The sequence below is a fragment of the Leptidea sinapis genome, chromosome 34, assembly GCF_905404315.1.
Source record: "Leptidea sinapis chromosome 34, ilLepSina1.1, whole genome shotgun sequence".
Classification (NCBI taxonomy): domain Eukaryota; kingdom Metazoa; phylum Arthropoda; class Insecta; order Lepidoptera; family Pieridae; genus Leptidea; species Leptidea sinapis.
This window is the reverse complement of record NC_066298.1, coordinates 8,112,181-8,137,686: the sequence shown is the minus strand read 5'-3', so window position 1 is coordinate 8,137,686 and position 25,506 is coordinate 8,112,181. Positions and strand designations below refer to the sequence as shown.

Below are 25,506 nucleotides of genomic sequence, written 5' to 3'. Positions count from 1 at the left end.
TTACGATTTTTATCTCAAGTAAGAGATAGACTGAATATTGGGAACGGCCGTAAGACAAGTTCTGGTAAGTGTCAGGTAGTGGTGTGTCTCACCTAGATCCGCGTGTACCTCGCGAGCCGCTGCGTGGTGGCACGACGCGTCCTGCCCCGCGCGACCCCCACCCCGCTGTCGCCGCTGTGCGCAGACCCCAGCGACTCGCTGTCGCTCTGGTTCGACGTGTAGCCTATCACGTCCACCTCATCTGAAACGATACACCATACCATTACTTTCTCAAACATTACTATCATACCTAAGCTTATAAAGATGACCTGAGGAGTAGCCTAAGATTTATTGATTCAAAGCGTGTTTACTTTCATTCTCCACGTTATTCAAAGTCGACGTCGAATAAACTTTATCCAAATAGGATTTAACTACCAGTGGGGGGCTCCTTTGCACAGGAAGCCGGCTAGATTATGGGTACCACAACGGTGCTTATTTCTGCCGTGAATCAGTAATGTGTAAACATTACTGTTTTTCGGGCTGAAGGGCGCCGTAGCTACTGAAATTACTGTGCAAATCAGACTTAACATCTTATGTCTTAAGGCGACGAGCGCAATTGTAGTGCCGCTCAGAATTTTTGGATTTTTCAAGAATCCTGAGCGGCACTGCATCGTTATGGGTAGGGCGTATCAATAACCATCAGCTGAACGTCCTGCTCGTCTTGTCCCTTATTTTCATAAAAAAACTAAGCACTTTAAAAATTTCATTTAAATTAAGTAATTGCGATATGTTCGGAAAAACTAGAGCTTGTTAGAAGAACACAGAAGAAACTCAACGGCTTAATTTTAAACCAATAAATATTTTACAATCAAGTAATTAAGGACAGTTTTAAGCCTATGTCTTTTGTACTAACTTTACGCTAAAGCATCCAACTATCTACAAATATGTTTTCCTCAATACTCCCTTTAAACGCTCTCTGAGATTCAAAACCTCTCGTATCTCAACAACGAGAGTATAAGTAAAATATTATATATGTATGTTATAATTGCTTTGTATCCATAACTTATTGTGTTTGTTTTCACTCAAGCAAAACATTGTCAGAAACTCAAATTAAATTTGCTCAAGAACGTAATAAGTTTCACTTGTCGTTTGTAATTATTATAAACACTAGATTTACTCCTAAAATATATCATATTAATTCAAGGATCGCTCAGTGAGCAAAATTGTAATATCTTATCTATATATAGAGATTGGTGATAGAGGTTCAGCTTTTTATTATTATTTGTTACTAGCTGACCCGACAGACGTTGTTCTGTATATAATAAACTAGCTGACCCGGCAAACGTTGTTTTGCCATATAAAGTATAATTCACGCGATAGTTTTATAAGTAATAAAATATTGCCTATATTATAGCCTGAACATCATTTTGTTCTATTGTCAATTGTTTTTAGATTTTACACCTTGTGTTACAAAATAGCAATTTTATTACGGATCCCTAATTTTGAAAACATAGCCTATAGCCTTCCTCGATAAATGGACTACCCAACACTGAAAGAATCATTCAAATCGGACCAGTAGTACCAGAGATTAGCGCGTTCAAACAAACAAACACTGCAGCTTTATAATATTAGTATAGATAAAATAATGTTTTTTTATGAATTTGTCAATAACATCAAGAATTACTTCGTAAAATATGCACCCTGTTGTTATACTGAAATTGTTTCACAGCAGAACTACCAAACCGTGCGTCATTAAATTCTCTGATAGAAATTATGTATCACATCACATCAAAGGAAAAACAAATTTTTTGTTGTTTTTATTTAATTCCGAGCATTTTCATATTTATTAACCTTTTAAACCTTCGCTGGACTTCCCCGAATAATTCAAGACCAAAATTAGCCAAATCGGTCCGGCCGTTTTCGAGTTTTAGCGAGACTAACGAAAAGCAATTCATTTTTATATATATAGATTATCTTATTACATATTAAACTTAATTGTATATTTTTAGTGTATCTTCATAATAGCTATGCACATATTTTAAATTATTATTCGAGTTGATATTAATTTGTTTATCATTATTTAGAATTGTTTTATAACATTAATAATTTCAAGCAGTCTATTAAAGCTTTGGAGTATTACATAAAGGGTTAGAGCGGCAATCCTGGATCTGAGTAGGGATTATGTTATCGATAGAAGCGTGGATTGGCGCTTGTGTTTACAGATTATCTAGAGAAATTATCCAACTCTATATCCACTTCATATTAATACTGCTATACTTATGATAAATACTAACATATTTTCATTCCATTTAGTGAATTATATGTAATAAATAAAATACACAAGAAAGACACCTGCTTCAACATTGATAGCGGAGTCATGATAACTTTTTTACCGGCTTCTATTTTCGTACTCTTGAACCTTACCTGACTCTGACGAAGGATGGAAAGGAATAACAAAACTGACAAGTCTGTAAAAAACCTAGATACTTGACCTGTATCTATTACTTCTGTATCTACGCAATGTAAATGTATAGATACAGAAGAAACCTGTTTTGTTGCAGAAGTAGGTAGAATACCTTATATTCTACTACAACTACTAGAAAACTACCAGAAAAGAGTAAGAAGATTATATTATTATGGCCTAGCTTGGGCAATTTTTCCCGGGTAGATTTCAGCATATTGATTCAAAACTCAACAAATCGTATCCGCGTAATCGTATCAGGCGGTTTTCATTGATGAACAAAAGAGTAAATCTATACTTTGGCTACGGTAGCAGCACAACGTGTATTTTCAACAACATTCTGAATTTAATGCCGAGTTGAAACTTTAAAATTATCATCGATTCCAAGACAAACAAGTTAATAACAAAAAAAATATATTATAATTAAGTAAAGCTCAACAATTTGTTATGTTTTTTAAAGTGATAACCCTCACTTCTGGGATCGTGACGTATCGTCTTAAAATCGTCACTCGAACGGTTAGCTCAGTTGGAAGAGCACTCGCACGGAACGCGAGAGGCTGTGGGTTCGAGTCCTGCATCGTTCATAAAATTTTGTTTTCAAATTTTATTTGTGTAAGTCAAGCTGGTCTATAGTGAACGAATGTTTATAATATAGTAAGTAAAAAAACTGTTCAACTATCATAATATTATTTAATTTAAAACAAGTTAAATGAAAATTTTAGAATCGCCTGTGTCTAACACAGTTTTAATATAAATTTCGCATCTGTTGTACGTTCTTCTTATTATACATTTACTTATACGTATCAATTTGAAGTGAAATTTGTAAATTTGGACCACGACACTTTTAGTCCATAAAAGTGTTTACTCTCATAATATAGATAAGTTAGAAGCACTCCAGACAATAACATTAGATAATAGTCTGCATTGCCGAGGTACCGGCTGGTGGCAACTGACTCTGGCACCAACGACGCAGATGCAGCGCTATATTAAGAGAAGTCTACATCTAATACACGCCAACAAACATATTCTTTAAATAAGTTCTGAGACTGCTTTACAGAAATAATGTCATTTAAACAAAACACTTTTTAAAGGATTAAAACGCGTGTAATTCTTTCTGTGTTTTTACATTGGTTTTTGCGTTTAAACCCAAAACTACACATCCCAAAAAATAAGAGGACTCTGTCAGTAAATTTTGCCAAAAACCATCTGTCCACAGCAAATACCACCTCCGAGGCAATAAATGGCGCTAAACTTCATAATGACAACTGTGACAAATCTCGACTCCTGTCAACCGCAGTCCCCATGAAAACGTGCTCTTAAAAGGTCACGAAAGGTTTAGCTAAAATCATAATTAAAATAAAACTTTTACGCCAAAAATAAGTAAAAACATAGTTACAATTACACGCGTTTTAATATTTAAAAAAAAAGTAATAATTTAATTTCAAACAAAAATTTTATAGAGCAATCTGTTTGCAAATGGGAAATGTTCGTTTAGAAAAGTATTTTAGAGTACTTATTTTACATATTGTAGGAAGTAGACCTCTTCTTGTAAGAGTCTGACTCGTTCTTGGCCGGTTTCCCCTCAAGAGGTAAAGAACCCTGAAAACTGCGTCGCTTATCTAACTCAACGTGCCAACCCCAAATGTTACATCAAAACTTTCAAATCCAGTGGCTCAGAACGTTATAACTCCGTCCCTCAACCGACGACGCAGCTATGAATAAATGTCATTTTCAACAAAGGTCACTCTGTAGATAGGATAGACCTCAGGGTTCAGTTAGATATATCTAAATTGCGATGACCCATTTAGCCCCCGGTCCGTGAAACGCGGCGACACCGAGCCGGCGTTGCGATGCATAAATTTAAATCTCGTGCAGTTATGAAGCTCCCGTTTATGATTGGACGCCATAAAAGATTAAGTGAATTTGAAAGTTATTACAGAAAATTATAGAAATAATAATGGGTGGCAATATGTTAATACCGTAAACAGTTAAATATTTATAAATGGACAATATAATGGATTCTTATCGGTTACGTTACGTTTATTCTCTGTTAAAGTTACAATATCCGGACTACCGAGCCTTGCTCGGATTTTTAAGAATGTACAATATTTTAACAAAACAAAAAATACTAATAGGACATCTGGATTCGAACCGGGGTCTTCTGTTATCCGGATCACCCAATGTCCCATCTGAGCTATAATAGTCTTGTATATAGTGGCGGAATTTACCTTTGTATTCTAATGTTATTGTAGCTGTTTCTCATTCAAACATGGATAAAACCGTTTTTTTTAAATTGAAACCTAGCTAAATCGATTTATCACCCTATTTATTTTATTTGAAAGAAATTTACCTTTGTAGTAAAACACGGATAAACTAAATTTTTTACTAGCTAGATCGATTAATGGCCCCCGAAATCCCCTGTATACTAAATTTTATGAAAATCGTTGGAGCGGTTTCCGAGATTCAGATTGTATATATACAAGAATTCCTCGTTTAAAGATAATTTGTAAGATTTGTTCCCAAAGCAGCGGTAGAGATTTAACTGGCATCCATCAGGTACTCCATTTCAAATTCTAACCTGATTATATTCTTATCCTAATGAATACTAATAAAATTGGAAAAGTAAATAATGTTATTGAAACACCCACTGAAACGGGACACCTAGAGGCTCCGGTGATCACTTATTATCAGGTTACCCGTACGCTCGTTTGTCTTCCTCTTCTATAAAAAAAATACTTTGACTTTATATTTATACCTGTGTCAATATATATATCGCATATATCGCATCACTTCATGGAACGTATATAGTATTACGTGTCACGCTTCTCAGCTCGATAAATGCCTTGATAACTACATACGATATTGAAGTACTTCTGAAATAGGCTTAACCGTCTGCCGTATATAAGCTGCAGAAATATAATCCGACAGATAGATTCCCGATACCAATCTCCGTCGGCACAAAATTTACTGCTAAGTCGAGCTCATACTAAGTTGGGCTCGAAAAATTTATTTCAAGTATTTGATTAGGTTAAAGGAGCCTTGCTATTACTAAGCCTACTTCCAAATTTTCGTTTGGAAGTATCGACGTAGACCACCCCGAAAAGGAGGACAGCGAGAATGGACTCACATAATTAAGGAATTAAGGAAGAATCGTTCAAGTACAAGTATATATTAATTATAAACTTAAGTTTATACGATGTTTTTACAAAAATGTGTGAGGCGCTAAGATATGGCAGTCAAAAGGAATAAATTATTATAATTTATTAAAAAATAAGTCATCTTGCACTAAACGGAACGTTTTGCGCAGTTGACATCAACATTTTTTGACATGACAGTCCTTGTCATTAATAATATTATGGATATTCCGACACCATCAAAATATCTATACTTACTCAAATCAGTAATTATGTAGTAATTCAAAATAAGATTCAATAAGATTATTATCGTTTTTTGATACCAAAATCAGTAGGCTTGAAAAAATAATGAATTGTGAATCCCTAATTATTAGCTGCCAACCGTCCTCATATATATATATATATATATATATATATATATATATATATATATATATTATATGATCTTTTAACAGACAGTTATCAGGTACTTATGATACAAATTATTGATTGAACAATAGATATTGATTATATTTTACTTTTAGGTATATCTTTTTTCTCCACTTTTTTAGACTTACTTACGATTTGCTTTATTCCTAGTTTTGTTACGTTCTACAATTATTATTAATAAGTTTCTATGATGTACGCCACTACTTTCAGTGGGTCCCAAAATACATGCATTCTCGCAATCTTCCTTTTCCATGGCGATGTTTTTAAAGCAAAAACCATCATAAGCGACCATGTACGTCGTTTATACCCGAAGGTCAAAACACGCGCAGTCTGCCTTTAGGGTGAGTGTATGCTCTAAGTCTGAAAGTCCCTAAGTCGTATCAGTTCGGCAATACTGCATCTGGAGGTTGCTTAAAGGGCACAAAGGTTAACATGATGCGATTGGATTTTTTTCATGTTCAGTGGTGAACTTCGGTTATCAATATCTACCTGAACAACTCCACTGAACTCTCCCCGAGATATATGGGATAGAAGATGTAGAGAGACCCCACATCGCAATGGACCCTCTTTAGTAGTAATTTTTTTATTTATTACGCAAAATTAAAAACGAATCGACAGCTCAACGAGTTTCTTAAAAAATCAAGCAATTGAGATCTTAATAGTAAGTTAATAGATTCGGTCGGAGCTACGCATGCAAAATCGCAGCAACATCTAGTGCAGAATAAATGAATGAATACGCCGCTACTCTAAAAAGGGTTCCCAACTTCGGCCGCTCGATTAAGTACTTAAAGAAAAAGTTGGGACGTGTTCAAAACTTTCTCATACAATATTCAAGCGAGCGACGTCTGTACTTATGCCGCGACCTCAAAAACTACTCTCGCTTGTAACGTATTTGAGGAAAAATATATATATTGACATAAAATAATATGGTGACATTTGTAAATACCGGGATTCGTTTTATTTTACTATGATAGTACTTCATTAATTCGAAGCTTATAAAAATCTCGCCAAAAATTATCAAAAAGAATAGATCAGAAATCAACTCCTCCAGTAGGATCCTTCAGTATGAGCGAGATCACGAATCGGGCATACCACTCCGACAATTTCAACCCACTTCTAAAAAGGTAAGTAACTCAATTGTTTCTGCACAATCCAGAAGTTTTTTATTTAAAAGGATATCATTTTACACATCCACTGTAAAATATAGATTAGTTGATGGAGTAACGCCTAAATTTTTTCATGTATGTGTAATATAACACTATTTAGTCTTTTAACATCATAAGAAGCATGAGCAGACAGAAAATATCAATGTGGATTTAATTTTATCCTATGTTAATATGGTATAAGCATAATATGTTTTATTCAGTAATATTACTTGAAAAGTATTGACTACTTTCATAATTTATTTATTATACTATGTTCAAGAATGTCTAACGAAAGTTTATAAAAACTAGCTGACCCAACGTAGACGTTGTTCTTTTGATAATAACAAAAAACTGTATTTAAAAAAATTATGAAAATCGAAACCAAAGAAAGCAGTTAGAAACAAACCAAACGAATTTTTGAATGATCCACTGTTGGACAAAGGCTTGATATAAATGATCCATATATTCTATTAATTTGGATAATAATCGGTGCTTATCATATTTTTATTTTCCGGTTAATAATTGAAGTAAGATTTCTTAGCAAAATAACTAAATCAATTCAAGATCTGGTTGTATCGTGCGCGCATTGCCTGGTTCATATTGAAGGATAAAATAAAATTGATAAAGGTACTTACAAAATCCAATATGTCACAGCAGAACTGTCAAAACGTGCGTCAAAAATTTATCTCATAGAAATATTCATACAAAAATAAATATTGAAATAAAAAATAATTAAAGGTCATTTCGAATCGAAATAAAAACTGCATCAAACTGCATACAGTGTGCAAAATATGATTAAAATAGTTTGAGTAGTAGTATCACGGACAAAGCGACACGTAATTTTTATATATAAAGATATGCCCTCATAGTAATTAGGTTTTACGGACTGTTGCGTATTAATAGCTATGAATAAGATCCCATTAGCGTAATTAAACCACAACGTTCCTGTTGTCTTCTTATTGCCAAATTAGTGGGTAACCTTTGAAGACTGGATCACATTGAATATTCGATTGGCGCTCAAGTTGAGGCTTTGAAACTTTGTCAAATGGAAACGGGCTAATCTTATCCTCAAGGGAGTACATGAATATATCATTCAGAGGTCTTAAAGGATTTGATTACATAAATCACTTTGGTACAAGCGTTCCGCTGGGATTTGCAATTGATTATTCTTTTGTGCCTTTGTGATGTTATGTCACGCTTAATAGCGTAACACATTTTTCCCAAGCACGAAATTTCTATATACGGTTTTAATCTGAACAATTAGCTAGAAATGTATGAATTCTGCATCTTCATTGTTTTTATCATCACCAAATAGACCAGTGCTGAAGCCTTTGAAAATTATAAAAAGTGAAAAATAATGGTAAGTTGAAACTTATTAGAAATGGAAGATAATATAACAAAAATGAAAGGGAAAATAAATTACGGGATGTCGGGAAGTGGAAAAGAGTGGGTGTTTTAGGGTAAAAAACGGTTTATCTTGATTTCCATCAAAACTACAAGTCCTATGGCAAAAAGTTAAATGGCAAGGTTGTAGATAATAAAAAGACATATAACTTTTGTTTTCACACTTTTTTCACATAACCTCAAAGTTAATGTGAAAAATTCAAAATACCAAATTTTTGGTTTTTTATTCATATCTATTACGCTTTCGGAGAAAGCTAAAACAAATAATTCATTAACAGTATCAAATAATGTGAGATACATGGCAGACGACAAAATTCAGTACGGAACGATTCAAGCGGCCGTTTTGTCTTGTATTGATAAATAAAATGACTTCATTTACTTTATATTAAAAATATGAATTATGGTCGCATATGGGCAGACCTAGTGGGGAAGTATTTGTAATCTTTGTTTGTCAAGATAAGACAGTGAATCATAACTTAATGAAAATTTTTAAGCCCAATCCCAAAACGGGCAGAAGGACCGTAAGACATGATCGACATTAAACTAAGATAAACTTATAATCCGGTCAATTTAGACCAAAAAATGAGAGTGAAGTTACATAAAGTCCCAACAAGCTGAAAATCAGTGAAATTGTTCAAAACATAATTATAAGCAATGTTTTAAAAGTTCCCCATCATTCCCGTGTATGGAAAAAAAATTATTCAAGGTCAAAGGACAAATTAGTTTTTCGCGATTTTCAGCAAAACGGTAAGTTTTATCATAACACGGGAATGATGGGGATCTTTTAACTATTGTTTATAATTATGTTTTGAACAATTTCACTGATTTTCAGCTTGTTGGGACTTATGTAACTTCGAATGTCTAAATTGACCGGACTACTAGCGCAATATCGATCATTTACAAAACATCTGCTTATTTGCAATTTCAGGAAACATTTCATGATTTCATTTGAAGCTTACGTCAGCGAAGTAAGGCTTCATATCTAATATAATTCTTTGTGGGTGCTCTTTGAAAGCAAGTATGTTTTGATATTAAATAATATTTCGAATGGAAATAGAATGTGCAAACTGGGAGCAGTATCGGAGGCACATCTAAGTAATATTAACGTATAAAATCAAAAAGGATGCTGCAAGGATATAATAAGATGAAATCCTTAGAAGTGTATGAGTAGGGCTGCCAGCTCGGTGAAATCTACTATAATATAATAAAAAGTAAAGTTTCTAATCTTCAATCAAGGAGGTAACCTTCCTATCCACGAGATTAAGAAAATAGCAGTTTCTAAAATGAACCTTGAGGGTGGAGGGTCGTATCGTGTTATTTGATTAAACATTCTCCTATATGGTGCTGTTGAGTGCGTCTGTCTGGGGCTTGAGGAAACCGATGGGGATATGTGAAAACTATGCCCGCAGTCATGGTCTGATCTATAATGTAAAAAAGAGCGAGTATATGGTCTCTCAGGCGAAGGGGAAACCACTCCCATCCCTTATTCCGATAATCAAATTGTATGGGACACCACTGAAGAGAGTGGATCAATTTAAATACCTAGGGCATGTGGTTACCTTTGACTTGAAGGATGATGCAGATATCGAGAGAGAGCGCAGGGCGTTGTCTGTTAGGGCGAATATGATCATCCGCAGATTTGCTCGCTGTACCATGCCAGTAAACTTTCAAAGCATACTGCACCTCATTTTACACGAGCAGTCTGTGGGTCGACTATGCGCAGAAGCAGTACAATGCTCTGCGTGTTCAGTATAAAAATGCGTTCAGAATGTTATTGGGGCTGCCACGATACTGCAGCGCGTCGGGGATGTTTGCTGAGGCCGCGTAAATTGTTTTTACGCGACTATGTGTAAGCGGTGTACGTCCCTGTTGAGTAGGGTCCGGGCTAGCCCCAATGGTATTCTGAGGGCATTTTCTCACAGGTTCGATTGTCAGTACCTGAACCATTGCTGTTTGATACATGTGCTGACAAGTCGGTCCTGTCCTAGATTAGGAAGGATTATATTTTAAGATATCTTGTACACCAGGTTTTAAGGTATTTTGTTACTAACACATTATGATCGTTTGTTGGTCGAAATAAAGAATTTATTATTATTATTATATAAAACAGAAAGTGGTAAAATATATTCAAATAAAAAGTGTGAAAAGAAAAAAAAAGTTTAAAGCGTATAAAAAAGCTAAAGAAACCAATGTCTCATTTACGGTATCGAAACGACAGCAAATAACTTTTGAGTGTCAACCCTAGTTAAAACTTGTACTCTTTGAAGTGGAATTCTTATTTCCTGCGCTTTTGAATGGTAACTCAACTTTTGACAAGGACAAGTTTACAATTTCAATATCCGCCCGCTGATAACAATCCCCGCTTCCGTCGACTTCTTGGACGCTTCGTTATCTTGCAGATGGTATTTTAGTGTTGGGTATATTATACTCATTGCTGTGTTCGTTTTGATGATTTTACTTTATATTAATTTAAAAATAATAACTATAAAAGTACCATCAAAAATTTATAGTCTTTAATTTATAATAAACAAAAATTCTTAAATTTTATATTAGTACTATAGTACTATATGTAAATTAAATTTATCTTTGACTCTAACTGCAGCTGCTACGACACGTTAAGCGTTATTAAAAATTGTTACAATTCACATTTTTAACTATAATTTGATCAAGTAAGTAATATTAGATACACTATTAATATTACACTAATCATCAATTTATTATTCTAAACTTTAACAATAACAATCTGCAAATTTAATACGAACACCTGAAAAATATAAAGATAAAAATAAAACATTATATTATAGCTGTGAAGACGTTATATGAATGTTATCACAAGAAATAAGCGTAAAACGAAAGTAGGTAGGTAGGTAGGTTGGACACTACACAAGGCTGTAAGTTTTGGTTTCTTTATGTGTAAAATTTCTTATCCTGAAAAATATATATTACAAGGCATAAAAGGTATTTATTTTCTAAAAATTGTTTCATTAAGAATTCTTTTTGATGTCATTTCTAACACTACCGCCGTTTCGGAAACAAATGGCGCTCTGAGAGAGAGGATGCGCCGCAAGAAACTCTCCCGGCATTAAATTTTTGCGGTCTTTTTAATAAAATATACAATATTGTACTGCTATCAAATGTGTTATTGTTATAAAATAAACATAATCTAGTCCAGGCTGTCCGACCACTTAGATATTCAGCTGTGGAGTATTAGGTTTTTTGACACAGCCATTTTGAAATAAAACATTTAAATTTGTTTATAGATAATTCCTGAACTGTGGCTAATTAATAAAAGAAATCAAGTTTGTTTTAAATACTAATTAAACTTAACCCTGAACATAAATTGAGTGTGCATTTCAGTTAATTTATAGCTGGAATATCACAAAAAACAAATTAAAAAAGAAATTTCAACATAATATGTTAATGTAAAATTTAAATTATTCATTACCACAAACGATGATCCGATTATAATTACCGACATTTTAGATTTTTTCCACCTTTGAGTTACGATAAAAGTTAAATTAGTTAAATCGTGAACGACTCTTTCGAAGGTCAATTGTTTATAAAAGCGCTAACAGGCTAATCAAATACTTTAGCCAACGATAAAAACCTTCAGCACAAAGCGAGTGTGAAACGTAAACGCCCCGCTAAACACCAGGGCATAATGTCGCCATAAAACCATGTAAAATAACCATCGAATATCACCATAAAATGCAGTCGCGTTCGCATCATTAAACCTCTATCACTTGTCATCAACTTTTAAAGCGGTCTGCGGGAGTTATGGCTGGAGTTTCCACGCCCCCCCTACACCCATTTCCCATGTATTGGCGCGAAAATTCGCACCAAGTCCATCGTTAAATGAACCGTTGTAATTAGCCTACGATGTCGAACAATATCATATAATTTACATTGAACTTTTCTCATTCAATTTACTGAAAATTATTTATCATTCTCGCTCCACACATTTTTGTCGGTTGTTTGTTATGAATGCTTCGATAGCTCCTTTAATGGAAGTTGATCAAACAAATTACATTAATAATTGATAGTTATATAGTATGTATATATTATATAGTCATGGATGATTATTTGTATTTATGTATGTTTAAGTAAGTATATTGTATTAAATATATCATTGTCTTGTACCCATAGTACAGGCTATACCTAGTCGGGGGCAAGATAATTTGTGTAAGAGTGTGTCAATATTATTATATTATATTATATTAATATAACGAAAGAGTAAGTTCTAAAACACAGATAATATTATTTACTTACTCGCAATCTCATCAATCAAATAATTACCGGAAAATCGAAGTTCCTTCATTATCATTGCACCAATATTATTTCATCCAAATATTGTTCAACACCAGCCAAAATGCTTTAATAACCGTATATTCGACTTCGTGAAACTAATATAATTCTAGTTGACGTCTATATAAAGTGTATCGGCACTCTAGAGAGGCAACACAGTATGCATAGGGTCGTGTCTTTGACAGCGGATATTGGACGTGCAAATGGCTTCCTGGAGCCAGGCAAAAGCACCCAACAAATATCAACGGCTAGAGTAATATCAAGACATTTGTTTAGCGATCTCATTGCTGGGGTCTCTGGGATGTAATTATTAATTTTATTACAACTGGTCGCTCAGTATACGTAATCCGTTTTTTGTTTTTTATTCAAGTGGGCGTGGATGGCCAATTCCGAAACTATGAGGAATAACGAAAAGTACTCAAGGATTTCTCTTCCCAATTCAATAGAAACTAAATCTGCATCATTGGACTTTCGAACAACCAATTTTCCTAGTCAGGAATCAAACCCGTTGATTTAAATACAATACCTGTATTATTACATAATATCGCTAATAAGGATCAAATTCTATCATCGATCAAAATATTGGAAATTTAAAGTATTTACATGCCTTCCTTGTTTGAAATTAAACTAAATATTTTTACTGAAACAGCAAACAAAACAACCTTCAAAACATTTAAATCTTTATTGTGTGCTCGGTATATATGTTTACGTATCTTAAACATTTTAAACTAATTTGTCGACCAGCGGACACCTGCATTATTTATTGACCGCGTAGGCGCGACTTGGGCTTAGTATTTCAATTTTAATTTAGCGGAGATACACTGCACCTACGATTGGTCACAGTTCTAGAGCCAGCTAACTGTTCAAGATATCATATCACTGAGTATCCTAAGATCTGTCAAATAATTCAAATTTTCGTCGTATCTGCGAGCTCACTGTAGAACGTGTACATATTTCTGGGTCGGATATCCGCGGTAAGGCGTGCTGCTCGTAATTAACTGAGAGCGCAGCTCCGTATTTCCGTCTCTACTTCATTCTCTACAGTCGAGTCTACGCTATTCAGGCTCCATGTTGCCGAATTATAAGTTATTCTTGATTCATATACCACTCGACCAGAATTTTTAATACACAAATAAAATTTGAAAAACAAAATTTTATGAACGATGCGGGATTCGAACCCACGACCTACGGCGTTCCGTGCCGGTGCTCTAACCAACTGAGCTAACCGTTCGAGTAACGCCTCGTTATGAAATCCTGTTTGCTTTGTTCAACTCTCAGGTTGTGGCTTCAACTACAGGATCTACTTTACAGTTGATAACCTGCTCAACCCCAATATTTGTATATTAGGAAATTGAATTGAGATGTCGCTCTTGTAAGTCTAAACAATATGTTATGTTTTTTTTTAAAGTGATAACGCTCACTTCTAGGATTAATAGACAAATAAAATTTGAAAAACAAAATTTATTGAACGATGCGGGACTCGAACCCACGACCTCCGGCGTTCCGTGCCGGTGCTCTAACCAACTGAGCTAACCATTCGAGTAACACCTCGTTATAAAATCCTGTTTGCTTTGTTCAACTCTCAGGTTGTGGCTATAGCTACCTTCATAAAATTTTGTTTTTCAAATTTTATTCGTGTATTAATCCTAGAAGTGAGGGTTATCACTTTAAAAAAAACATAACATATTGTTCAGAATTTTTAAGCGAAAAATGGGTTTTGTGTATCGAATAACTGACGCACTATTATTATTTTACACAACTCACGGCAGACTATGTAAAAAAAAAAAACAAAAAAATAATATGCAATACAACGTGCTGATTTGGTTCAACTATAACAACTGTTCTGATAATAATATAATGGAGTTGATTTTGCTCGTTCTGTATCTGATTTTTATCAGATACGTTTTTACAATTACCTCCTTTAAATGCTTTAACAATTAAAAACGAATATCATTAGTGTTTCCGATCTATGTATAAGTATGAAGTTTTGAACACAATATAAAAATTGCACAGACAGCTGGCGGAAATCCGCGGCGAGCGCTGTAACTAATTAGTCATGGCTACGCGGCGTAGATCCGCTCTACATCCCCTTCGTAGCACGTAGCTCGTAGTTCGTAGTTCGGAGCAACTGTCTGCTACAACTCAATAGCTGAATCGATTATAAGATAATTATACTACTAGCTCCACTTACACTGTATTAGAAAATGTTTTTCAATTTCATTTTGAACATATACGAACTATTTTTGCATATTTAAATTTTTGAAGTAAAAATTCTACAGAGGCGACTAGAGAGTAACTCAGATTATAATATTTAGGTGGAAATAAAACTCTTGTCTATAAGAGTTGCCACTATTTTAAAAAAAATATGAGAAATTATATCATACATTTAGGGTATTAAATGTATATTATTGGTAAGTAAAGAGTTAAAATAATTTATAAAAGAAAGAGTTGTAATCGCAAATTATATTTAATTACATGTACATTTTGAGAAAATAAATGCCTTTATGCCTTGTATGTCTCAATAATTTCATCTAGCTTTAAAACTCCGTTTCTGTTTTACCTTGAAACTATACGAATCAATTATGCACTATCACCCATGTAAGGTTAAATGTGAAATAGGTAAAATACTGGTTTTGATACTCTAAAAAATACTACAACATTAAGATAATAGGAACATTGTAAAAACAAACATTAAAATTGAACGAGAAAGTTCGAACAAGAAAGCTGATGTCGGCAACACTTTGTGCGAATTCAATTTACCCGTCTTCTAAGAGTTCCAGTCGCACCAATAATAAATATTGAATTGCAACACAAACACTCCTTGCATTTTTATTCGCAATTTTTATATTTCTTTGTCGCAAACTCTCGACTCAACAGTACACGAAGTCTTGAGGAAGCGTAAAATTTAAGAATACCCTCTCAACAAATATGCATTTTGCAATTGTTAACTCGCCGTGCTCGTAAGAACACTCCAGCAATACATTCAAAGAACGAAATGAAGAATAGATGAACACATTATGTTGATTTGGGTTCAACTTACAAAGCCACTGTGAATATACAAGAGGGCTACATTTTTTTATAATGTTGTAATACTATCAAATTAACGTACACTAAAGTATATAAAACAATATTTTTGTTAATAACAGTTTTATAAGCGTGTTCCATTTTAAGGATTTGAAATGATGAATGAAGCCTTGACAACTTTTGAAAATTATTTTGAGATATTTTTAAGTGATTGGAAATCTTTCCATCAATCAAAATCTCTAGTATTCCTTTGGATTACTGAATTTGTCATATTTCATCTTCTGTTAACGTTAATACGTTACGTCTTAGTTAAATATGTTAATTATTAATATAATTAACATATTTAACTAAGACGGGATGCACTTTATCAAAATCTGATTTATTTGGCTTTGAAACTCCTTATTTAATGAATAATAAGATAAGAGATATATGAAGTTTTCTTACTCACTGGTGGCTCCATGATGTTTGATTGCTGTTTTTTCTTTTTCTTTTATGTGAAATTACATTTTCAAAGTCATCGAGATATTGGTTGAGAGCGGTTGTGTCCTGCATCGAAAGTCAAGGTTTTACCTATTTTTAATATAGTTTACTACCCTGAAGTAGTTACTTAAATGATTTATTTATCCTCATTAGGCTTTTGATGAGTTCTTTCAATGGCATTAGTTTCTTGCCACCTCTTTTTATTATAGCTCAATTATACTAAGAATAAATATGTATAAATTTTCGCTATAATTAGTAAATTATATTTGACTTTGACTCAAACCGCGACCGCGGGGCTTGCATTAGTGCCGAAATATCGGTAGCACATCGAAATTTCAGCCAAGATAATTTCTCTTTTATGCAACCGAAAACCTGCATACAAAGGTTATAACAGTTTAAAAGTATCTTTGGCTCAAATCGGTTGGTGATATAATAATTAAGAATGTTCTACAATCGTAGGCGACTAGAATACATAATTGTTATTTAGCATCTCAGCTGTTCCCGGAACGATTCATTACCCCACAAATTGCGTCGGTGACATGCCCGAACACCGAGACAGCAAATAAATAATTTACGGCCCGGTGTGAAATATTTACGGCGCACTTTTACAGACGTTTCGTCGCCGAGGCCTACCGGCGACCTGGATGGGGGCACGTAATAAATCTCGCCGGGGGAATGTTGGGCATGCATTCCGCTTGCCAATTCAACCATAGATTCGTTTAAGGGTATGTACTCTACCTCAGGGGTATGTCTTTGTTTAGGCTAGCTCTCGAGTAACGGCTACGGAATACTACACTTAACGTTTGCTATGCTAGTACTATTTGGTCGTAGCGTCAATAGTCTTGGTCTAAGAATTTGTAAAGCCTCCGAGTAATAATTTTAAAGGTCGTAAATGGCATTCATTTGTATGTAAGAAAGATCTGAGTCGCATTAAAAAACGACCGATATTAAGTTGCCTCATGAAACTGTAATTTTTTCAGACTTTCGACATTAGTGAGATCGCTATATGAACATTTTATAACATATCTATATCTATGTTTAGCGTATTCTCATAAACTGGGTGGTCAAATATAAATAACTGGTGGTTTTAGGCTCAATAACTAGCCGTCCATACATCTGGGAGCATTGCAATTCTACCCGTCACATAAAAGATGAAATATTCCTAAACAAGCACAGTGCGCTCTACACTAAAAGGACACAATCTAGGAGGGCAAGACCTCCGAAGAGAGTTTATCAAAGCGTCCTGTTCAAAGGACATTACCTGAGAGTGGCTGTAGCACTATAGCATCGATGGGTAATGACTCAATTGAAATTCAAATATTTTTATTCAAAATAGGATTTAAAATCACTTACTGAACGTCAAAAAGTAACACCCATTCGAAATAGTTCGAATGGGTGGTTGGTATTGGTGGTAGTTGGCAGTAGATCGAAAAGGGACGCATTATCCAAGAAGACATATTAGCACACACAATCACCGCTAAAGAAATCCCTGGCAAAAGCGTCATGTGGCATGACACAATGTGCCTGTAATTACTCACTGTTACCATCCAAACTATTTGAACTCCAAATTACAGATGGCAGCAGCAGTACTACCAGTTGTATTGCCTTGTTCACTTGATGGTTATCAAGCTGATAGCAACGATACCGATAAATTTTCAGAGTACACATTGAACATCGGGGAATTCACAATATCAGCATAATATTTCAGTAACTCGAGTGAAGGCAAGTCGGTAAATGTATTTTATTGCCGCCAGCTATCACTACCCTCGGGAACAACAGATTTATCTTGGACGCAGTATCCAGGGGCTATCGAGTGCCAGACGCCAATCTTTTCACGGCTAACGCAACGCTAAAGAATTCTAGTACTTCGGAAGTTGTGCTCTTAGATCAGTCTTCTGAATGAAATATTTCTCTAATCTAATCATATGATCAAATATATATGAACGAATGAACGCCTCAGGTGAATATCACTTAATTTGGTATTAAGAAGATATCTTAGGATTTTCGGATATTCATAATAAAGTGATTATAAAGATATATATATAATAAATGAAGTGATTTTTATTTGACTAACTTGTCGAAGAAATTCGATTATAGTCAAACGTATTGACAATTAAAATTAAAACTATTATTTTAATAGTTTGACAATTAGATTTAACAGGCGTCTTTATCGATAAATTTTATTTTTAATATTATACCAAATATTGCACTGTATATAGTTTTTCTTATCTCCAGCCTGAGGGATATAGAAGTTGTTTATTTTTACAACAGGATCCTAGTAAATGTACAAAACATATTTGTGTTGCGAAATTTAAAAGAATTGTTAAATAACGTTTGTGTAGGAAAGGTTAGTATAGCATAAACGATTTTCTTAATAACACCACAGACTGGGAATGAAGCAAACACCCTCAGGCTCTTTAATTATAAATATTTATTGTACGATATTACATTGTAATCCATATTTTTATAAAAAAAAGCACGCTGAGTTTCTTTGCGCTCGTTCTTTTCAGGTCAGACCTGCAGTCTATATTGAATACAAAACTACCACCAGTTTATGACGTTCAATAAGTGATTTTGAATCCTATTTTGAATAAAAATATTTGAATTTGAAAAGAATGATTCAAAATGGTTCGTGTGTTAAAGATTTCTATAGCATGAATAATTAACACTATGTAAATATGGCTTTATTCCTCAGATTTTATTAAACTTTTTTATTATTGGACGAGTATGCCCGACAAAGTTTTAGTTCCTGAACCAGAATATTCCCATTAACTTGCCACTCAACTCCTCATAAAACTCTGTTATTTATTTGTTATTCTCACACCAATATTACGAGTGTAACACAAATTGCTACCAGCCATTAGTACACGCCATAATGAATGGCCTCCCTAATGCCCTGCGACTCTAATATTTCTTTGGCCTTATTCATATTTTGATGAAACACTGCTTCTAATGTATAGCAATAAGACAAATTGTAATTGTTTTATGTCAGGAAGCTAAAAGTAAAATATTGCAAGGGAAACTAAACTAGGTATGTATCACATACATAACTTTCTGTGTATGGTTACAATTTTATTTTCAATGATGTTCTTTACACATAACATAAAGACATCATTCGTAGTCTGATACCGAAACGACAAAAGTGTGCTTAAAGACGATGATGTAAGCATACTTTTCTGCTAAGTCGTGTCTCAACTGTCACCGTCCTAATCAGGATCTAAATTCAACATTCGTAAGCTGAACTGAATAAATGTTTTATATTGTGCTTAATGACTAACGTCCGTTCCCAATAATCAGTCTATCTCCAGTTTTTTATTTCAAGTAGGACTTGAAATAAAAAATCGTAACTATCGTTGACTTTTCTGTCCCAATAAACTTATCGACGGTAATTGATCTTATCCGTACACGCTGTATGTCAACGGGAGGACGTAAACCTTACCAGGGATTGAAGTTAGTATGGAAATTGTAATTCACGCGTCCCAATATTATCCGTATCTAGAACTGCCAGTAATATTGTCTGTCTCTAGTAATGAATTTGTCAAACCCACGTTTTCGGGGGATCACAAGCCAGATCATTATTATTTGCCTAGTAAAAAAATATTTTATTGTGCAATTGGTGTTAAATATGTGCAAAATCCATTTTGTTTATGTTGAATACTTAGTTAGGGTTGTTCTTTGCACTGGCGGACTAAGTTCAAGTGAAAATGAATTTTTGTAACTGAGTGTAATCTGATGAAGACAATGAATAAAATTACGAGGAGAGAGATATAGATTCCAATTGAACGAATTCTTCTGTCAACGATATGCTCATGGGGATATGACCATACATAAAAGGAACCTCTAAACGGTAAATTATGATAGTGTATTATGGAAAAGTACCATTATTATATTGCATTTACATAAATATTGCTGACATTGCGATTTTACGCTTTGGGTACTATGTTGGTATTAGTAGGTGACAACATAGGAGTAAATGTAAATGCAAGTCTAGAATGAATTGATGAAATTGAATGATATACGAATAAAATATAATACTTTTATCAACAGATTCAAACATAGGTGAGGTCTGGAATAGAAGATCGGTGTTTTCACTGAATGTGCAAACTGCAAGGTGTGTGTGACGCCAATTTACTTTTTATTAATCTTGTGGATAGATGACCAGGGTCTTCGCATGATGCCACAATATTTAATAATTCGGACTTACGAAATGCTTCTTATACTTGTTTCTTGGTTTTAGTATTAAGCGTAAAATTAGTATAAAGTTTTATTAAAGTTCTCAACCATTATTATTTTTAGCTCAATGTGAAGGCGGTATTTATGGCAATGTAACCTTGCTGTTTAATTCACATAGTAGGTAGGTACTCCAAAAATTATCGTCAACAATACAAAAAGTATCCGACAATTTAACGTGAGACGTCATGTCAAATTTCAAGAATTACTGCCAGTAGAAAGACGTTCCGTTGTCTTCACATCTGTAGTTTTTTATATTTAAACATATAAAATATATTATATTTTGTAGTATTGTTGTTTTTAACAAAACTTGAGATAGAAAATTATTGAGATGACGAATTTCTCCCTTAATTTCCTCCGTTATTTTGCGTAAGCTCGAACGCATGGGAGGGCTCAGATAGACAGCTTACCTACAGTGATCTGGCGATAAGAATGTCTTATCGGGTATATTGGGACAGCTTCAGATTATTGACATTACTGACATTAGAAGGTAGTAATAATTTATCTCTATCGGTAGATAGCATATTGGGAATGGCCGTAAGAATATTATAAACAACTGGAGTAAATGCAGCAATGTATAGATATAGCAGTCGATCTTAATATATTTGTTTGGTATGTGCCATATTTCACCTTTGTTTTTAAACGATGTGATTTATCTATAAGTATAGAACGTCATTGTTTATTTGTTTTCGAATTATTTTCTATTCAATAGTCAGACATAGTTATGTATCTAATGTGAGGAAAAGGTTAAAATAAAAATTAAAACAAAATCCCAAGAGTAAAAAACTAAATAAGTAACAAATCCATCTCCCATTTGGTTAAAATTGGAATCACGGATATTTGACGCGGGGCAATTCAATAAATTGGTGAGCGAATTAGATTCTTTATGGAAGGTTAGCGATGGTCGATAACGAGAGGAGAGCGCAAGAGGGGTGCGGGATAGGGGGCGTGTCGTTGATGAAATATTCACGGGTAATTCACTATTAAGGTATATACTCACAACACCGGTTACGTTAAGTAGGACTTTATGCCTACATTCCAATCATGATAATTTTCAAACTAGCATTATATACATACATAAAACAAGAATTAATTAAAATCCGTACAGTTTACACGCCATTTTTCCCACCACCCATAGATACATTTAAGTCATTAAATAAATATATTAAAATCCGTGCACAGGAAATCTGTAATTTCATTCTTTTGTCTCTCATTCATTGTGACAGGGCGAAGTGCTATGATTAGGTCATATCACAGAACGCTACGCCGTAAGTTAATTTGTTTTCTAGTGCGTAATGACTCCAATCATGTTTTTACTATAAGGGGCACACGCCGTTGAGAGTCAGGTAGTCATTTGCTTTTGCATAATATAATGAAAGCTCTTCCTTAACGCTCCAAAAAGAGTACAACATCAAAAGTATATTAGTACATATTTCAACAGTAAATATTTTTCGGTACGGATGGTCCGCCAAAGTGGGCAGGCAGCTTTAAGTAAAATTAGTTCAGATAGAATAACCACAGTATTCGAGGGTTGCAAAATCCACTAACTAACCGGAAAATATGGACAGGAAAGTTCAACTCGTTTTGGCTTTAATATTCCATCAATATATTAACATAAATAATGTCATGATTAATGTTGATAGTATCTGATGGTAGTATGCATCTATTGACCCACATAGAACTATTGTTGAATCATAAAGTGTAAGTACAGTATTTTAGTGGTGTCTAAATAAAAAATATAATATGTTATGTGTTATGAATAGCTGCTAGGCATCCCAACGCCATACCCAAAAATGACTTGTGTAAACAATTTTTTAAAATCTTAGGATATATCCGATATTAATCATTAAGAATTTGGTAAAACCGGTTAATTTTAATAATAATAATATAATATGATGATAATAACTTTTATTTCTCACCAACAACCAAAATTACAATATAGCGAAAACTTAAAAATACAGGGGATACATAAGTTTTGGTCGTGGATCGCTGGTGCCTGTGGTAGGTAATAAAATACCTGTATTACTGGTCACCAGGATATACTATTTATTATAAATATGACGATTTTAGCAACTATTTAATAATATCATATAAGTAAGGATGATTTACAAACCCTAACGTCGTGTGAATTTGGTGATACTCTCAAGTTAAATCTAACTAGAAAAAACAAACACATATATAAGTGGGAGGCTCCTTTGCACAGGATGCCGGCTAGATTATGGGTACCACAACAGCGCCTATTTCTGCCGTATAGCAGTAATGTGTAAACATTATTGTGTTTCGGTCTGAAGGGCGCCGTAGCTAGTGAAATTATTGGGCAAATGAGACTTAACATCTTGTCTCAAGGTGACAAGCGCAATATTTGTGCCGCTCAGAAGTTTTGGGTTTTTAGATAATTCTAAGCGGCACTGCATTGTAATGGGCAGGGCATATCAATTACCATCAGCTGAACGTCATGCTCGTCTCGGCCCTTATTACACATAGCCCTCCTGTGAGTCGCGCAGTCGCAAAAAGTCTTTGTAGTTTGCGTAAACAAAGGAATAATAAACCCCTTGAAGCAGGTACAACATCTGCACTGTGCAATATTTAAATACATTTATTTGGTCTAAAAGCTAAAAGTCATAACAAGCTTCCTATTATAAAGCTCAAAGCTACTGTCGCCGGCAGCTTGAGGCGACTGGGAATTTTACTTAGCTTTCTAAACTTTTGAGTGTGCTTATTTTTTGTTCTTCCGGAGCTTTAACAACAATGTCGCTATCGCATTTTTAAGCTTAGCCAAGGGCTTTACTAAGGCTACTACTAGATATCGTATGAGTTGTGTTTCTAAATAAACCTGCACTTATTTTCAGTTTAAAAAAAGATATAACGTAAATGAAGTTTTTTATTCTACACTGACATTAAAAAATAAAATATATGTAATTAGGTTAAGCTTTCTGCACTTCTTCTCAGATCTCTCTCTTCTTCTCAGATCTCTCTCTTCTTCAGATTAAAACAATAGCATTGGACGCAGGAATGATCAAAATCAACCCAATGCGTTTCTCTACACAATCAAACATGGCAAAAACGCGTACAGTCGGGCAAAAATGTGAACATTCGCTCAATATAGTTTCAATCCAATTGATGACATTCCGAACAGATTATATATAAAATATATTTTCCTGTATATGGGCCAACATCAGGCAAAAGGAAAGTTGGAAGACTGCCTATAAGGTGTTCTATAGAGATGGCAGGTAAGGAATGGATTCACTAAAGCAAAAATAGAAAATTATAGAAGAAAATGGACTTCTAATTTAATACTTATACATATTAAGCATTGAGCCTATATATTAAAATTAAGATTATATTATTAAGAAATTACCTTTAAGGTGGGGCTATGTTGCTATATACGCTACTTGATGATATTGTGTTAAAAAAGCTATTAATATTGACTTGAAATTATAATTTTACAATACACCATCCTTGTCACAACAAATAAGCTATACATTCTCTACTCAATGCTCGGAAATAAAAGAACTGCCGTTTGACTGGGTTTTGTATTTTCGCACACTTGTCTCGGCGATGGTGTAAAATGATAAAAGGTATCATCATATACCTAGATATATTTTGTAAAAACACAAAAACCAACTGATTAAGTTTAAGTTAGTATAAGGAAAAATTTTACAGCAAATCCTGTAAAAGGAATTTACAAAGTATTTTTTCTTTTATCATTAAAACAAAGCATTTTTCCTTTGATCACCGACTTGCTAGGGATGCAAAAAGATGTTGGCACTAAGATTTCACTGTTATCTAAATGATAAGATCTATAGTATGAATGGTTTGCCCGTTTTTATGAGAAAAAGTGATGACAGGAGCAAGACGCGCCCATTACAACGCAGTGCCGCTCAGGATTATTGATTGAACCTAAAATTGTGAGCGGCGTCGCAATTGCGCTCGTCACTTTGAGAAATAAGATGTCAAGTCTCATTACCACAGTAATTCAAAGAGCTACGTCTCCCTTTAAACCGAAACACATTAATGGTTGCATACTACTGTTTCACGGCAGAAAACACCGCCATGTACACACCTAGCCGTCATTCTGTGCACAGTAGGCTCCACTGGTCAACTGGTAAGATTGTATTTGACTCAGTCTGGTGATGGAAATATTAAAATGTTTATATGCAATAGAAAAAATAATGCAAAAGCACGTCGTTCATCATTTTACCCGATCACACCCTTTTGATATCTACGATTATATTATATCTTCCTATCTACTCACACACACGGTACTCGTTCAAAAAATCAGTTAATGTATAAACATAAAATCTCTTGCTCAATCGAAGAGCGGAATTATAGCCGAAAGCTAGTATTACATTTTATGCTAACTGTACTGCTGTAAATTGGTCTTATAAGCCGCTATTTTAGATTTTGTTATCTCTATTGACTAGTCTTATCCAAGGAATTTATAATAAAATACTTCTCACGTCATTTGAACTTATCGCGACTGAGGTATTTTCTGCAAGAAGAATGGATAGGATTTCAAGAAGAAGAAAAGGTGGCAGTTTTTGACGTTCAATAAGTGATTTCATATTCCATTTTAAATAAAGTATTTTAATTTGATATAATCTGGGCTGGGTCCTTCTTTATATTATACGTTTGGTATTGCTAATGTCTATATGCTTTTAATAATCTTATATTTTATAAGGCCTTGCGTAAACATAATAATTAATGAATTTTAAATTATTATTCGTACAGACATTTTTAGATGTTTGAAATAATTTTGTTAATCAATGTAGATACTATATTTATTAATTATCTTTCCCAAAGTTATAAATTTATTTATTTTATTTATTTATTTATTTAATTCAGAGACATCTCCATATATATTAGTAAATGTATTAGTAACAATAGGATAAATGATAAGGATCGATTCTAATTA

At 33.9% G+C, this 25,506-nt stretch overlaps 1 protein-coding gene across 2 annotated transcripts in view; it reads right to left on the bottom strand.

The window, feature by feature from the left end:
- LOC126975099 (max dimerization protein 1-like) overlaps window positions 1–25,506 on the bottom strand; it is a 343,919-nt gene that overhangs the window by 6,000 nt on the left and 312,413 nt on the right. For both annotated transcript variants that reach the window (XM_050822917.1, XM_050822915.1), the window contains exon 6: window positions 93–241. In XM_050822917.1, coding sequence (XP_050678874.1) covers window positions 93–241 — 149 coding nt within the window. The remainder of the gene's footprint in view (window positions 1–92; window positions 242–25,506) is intronic.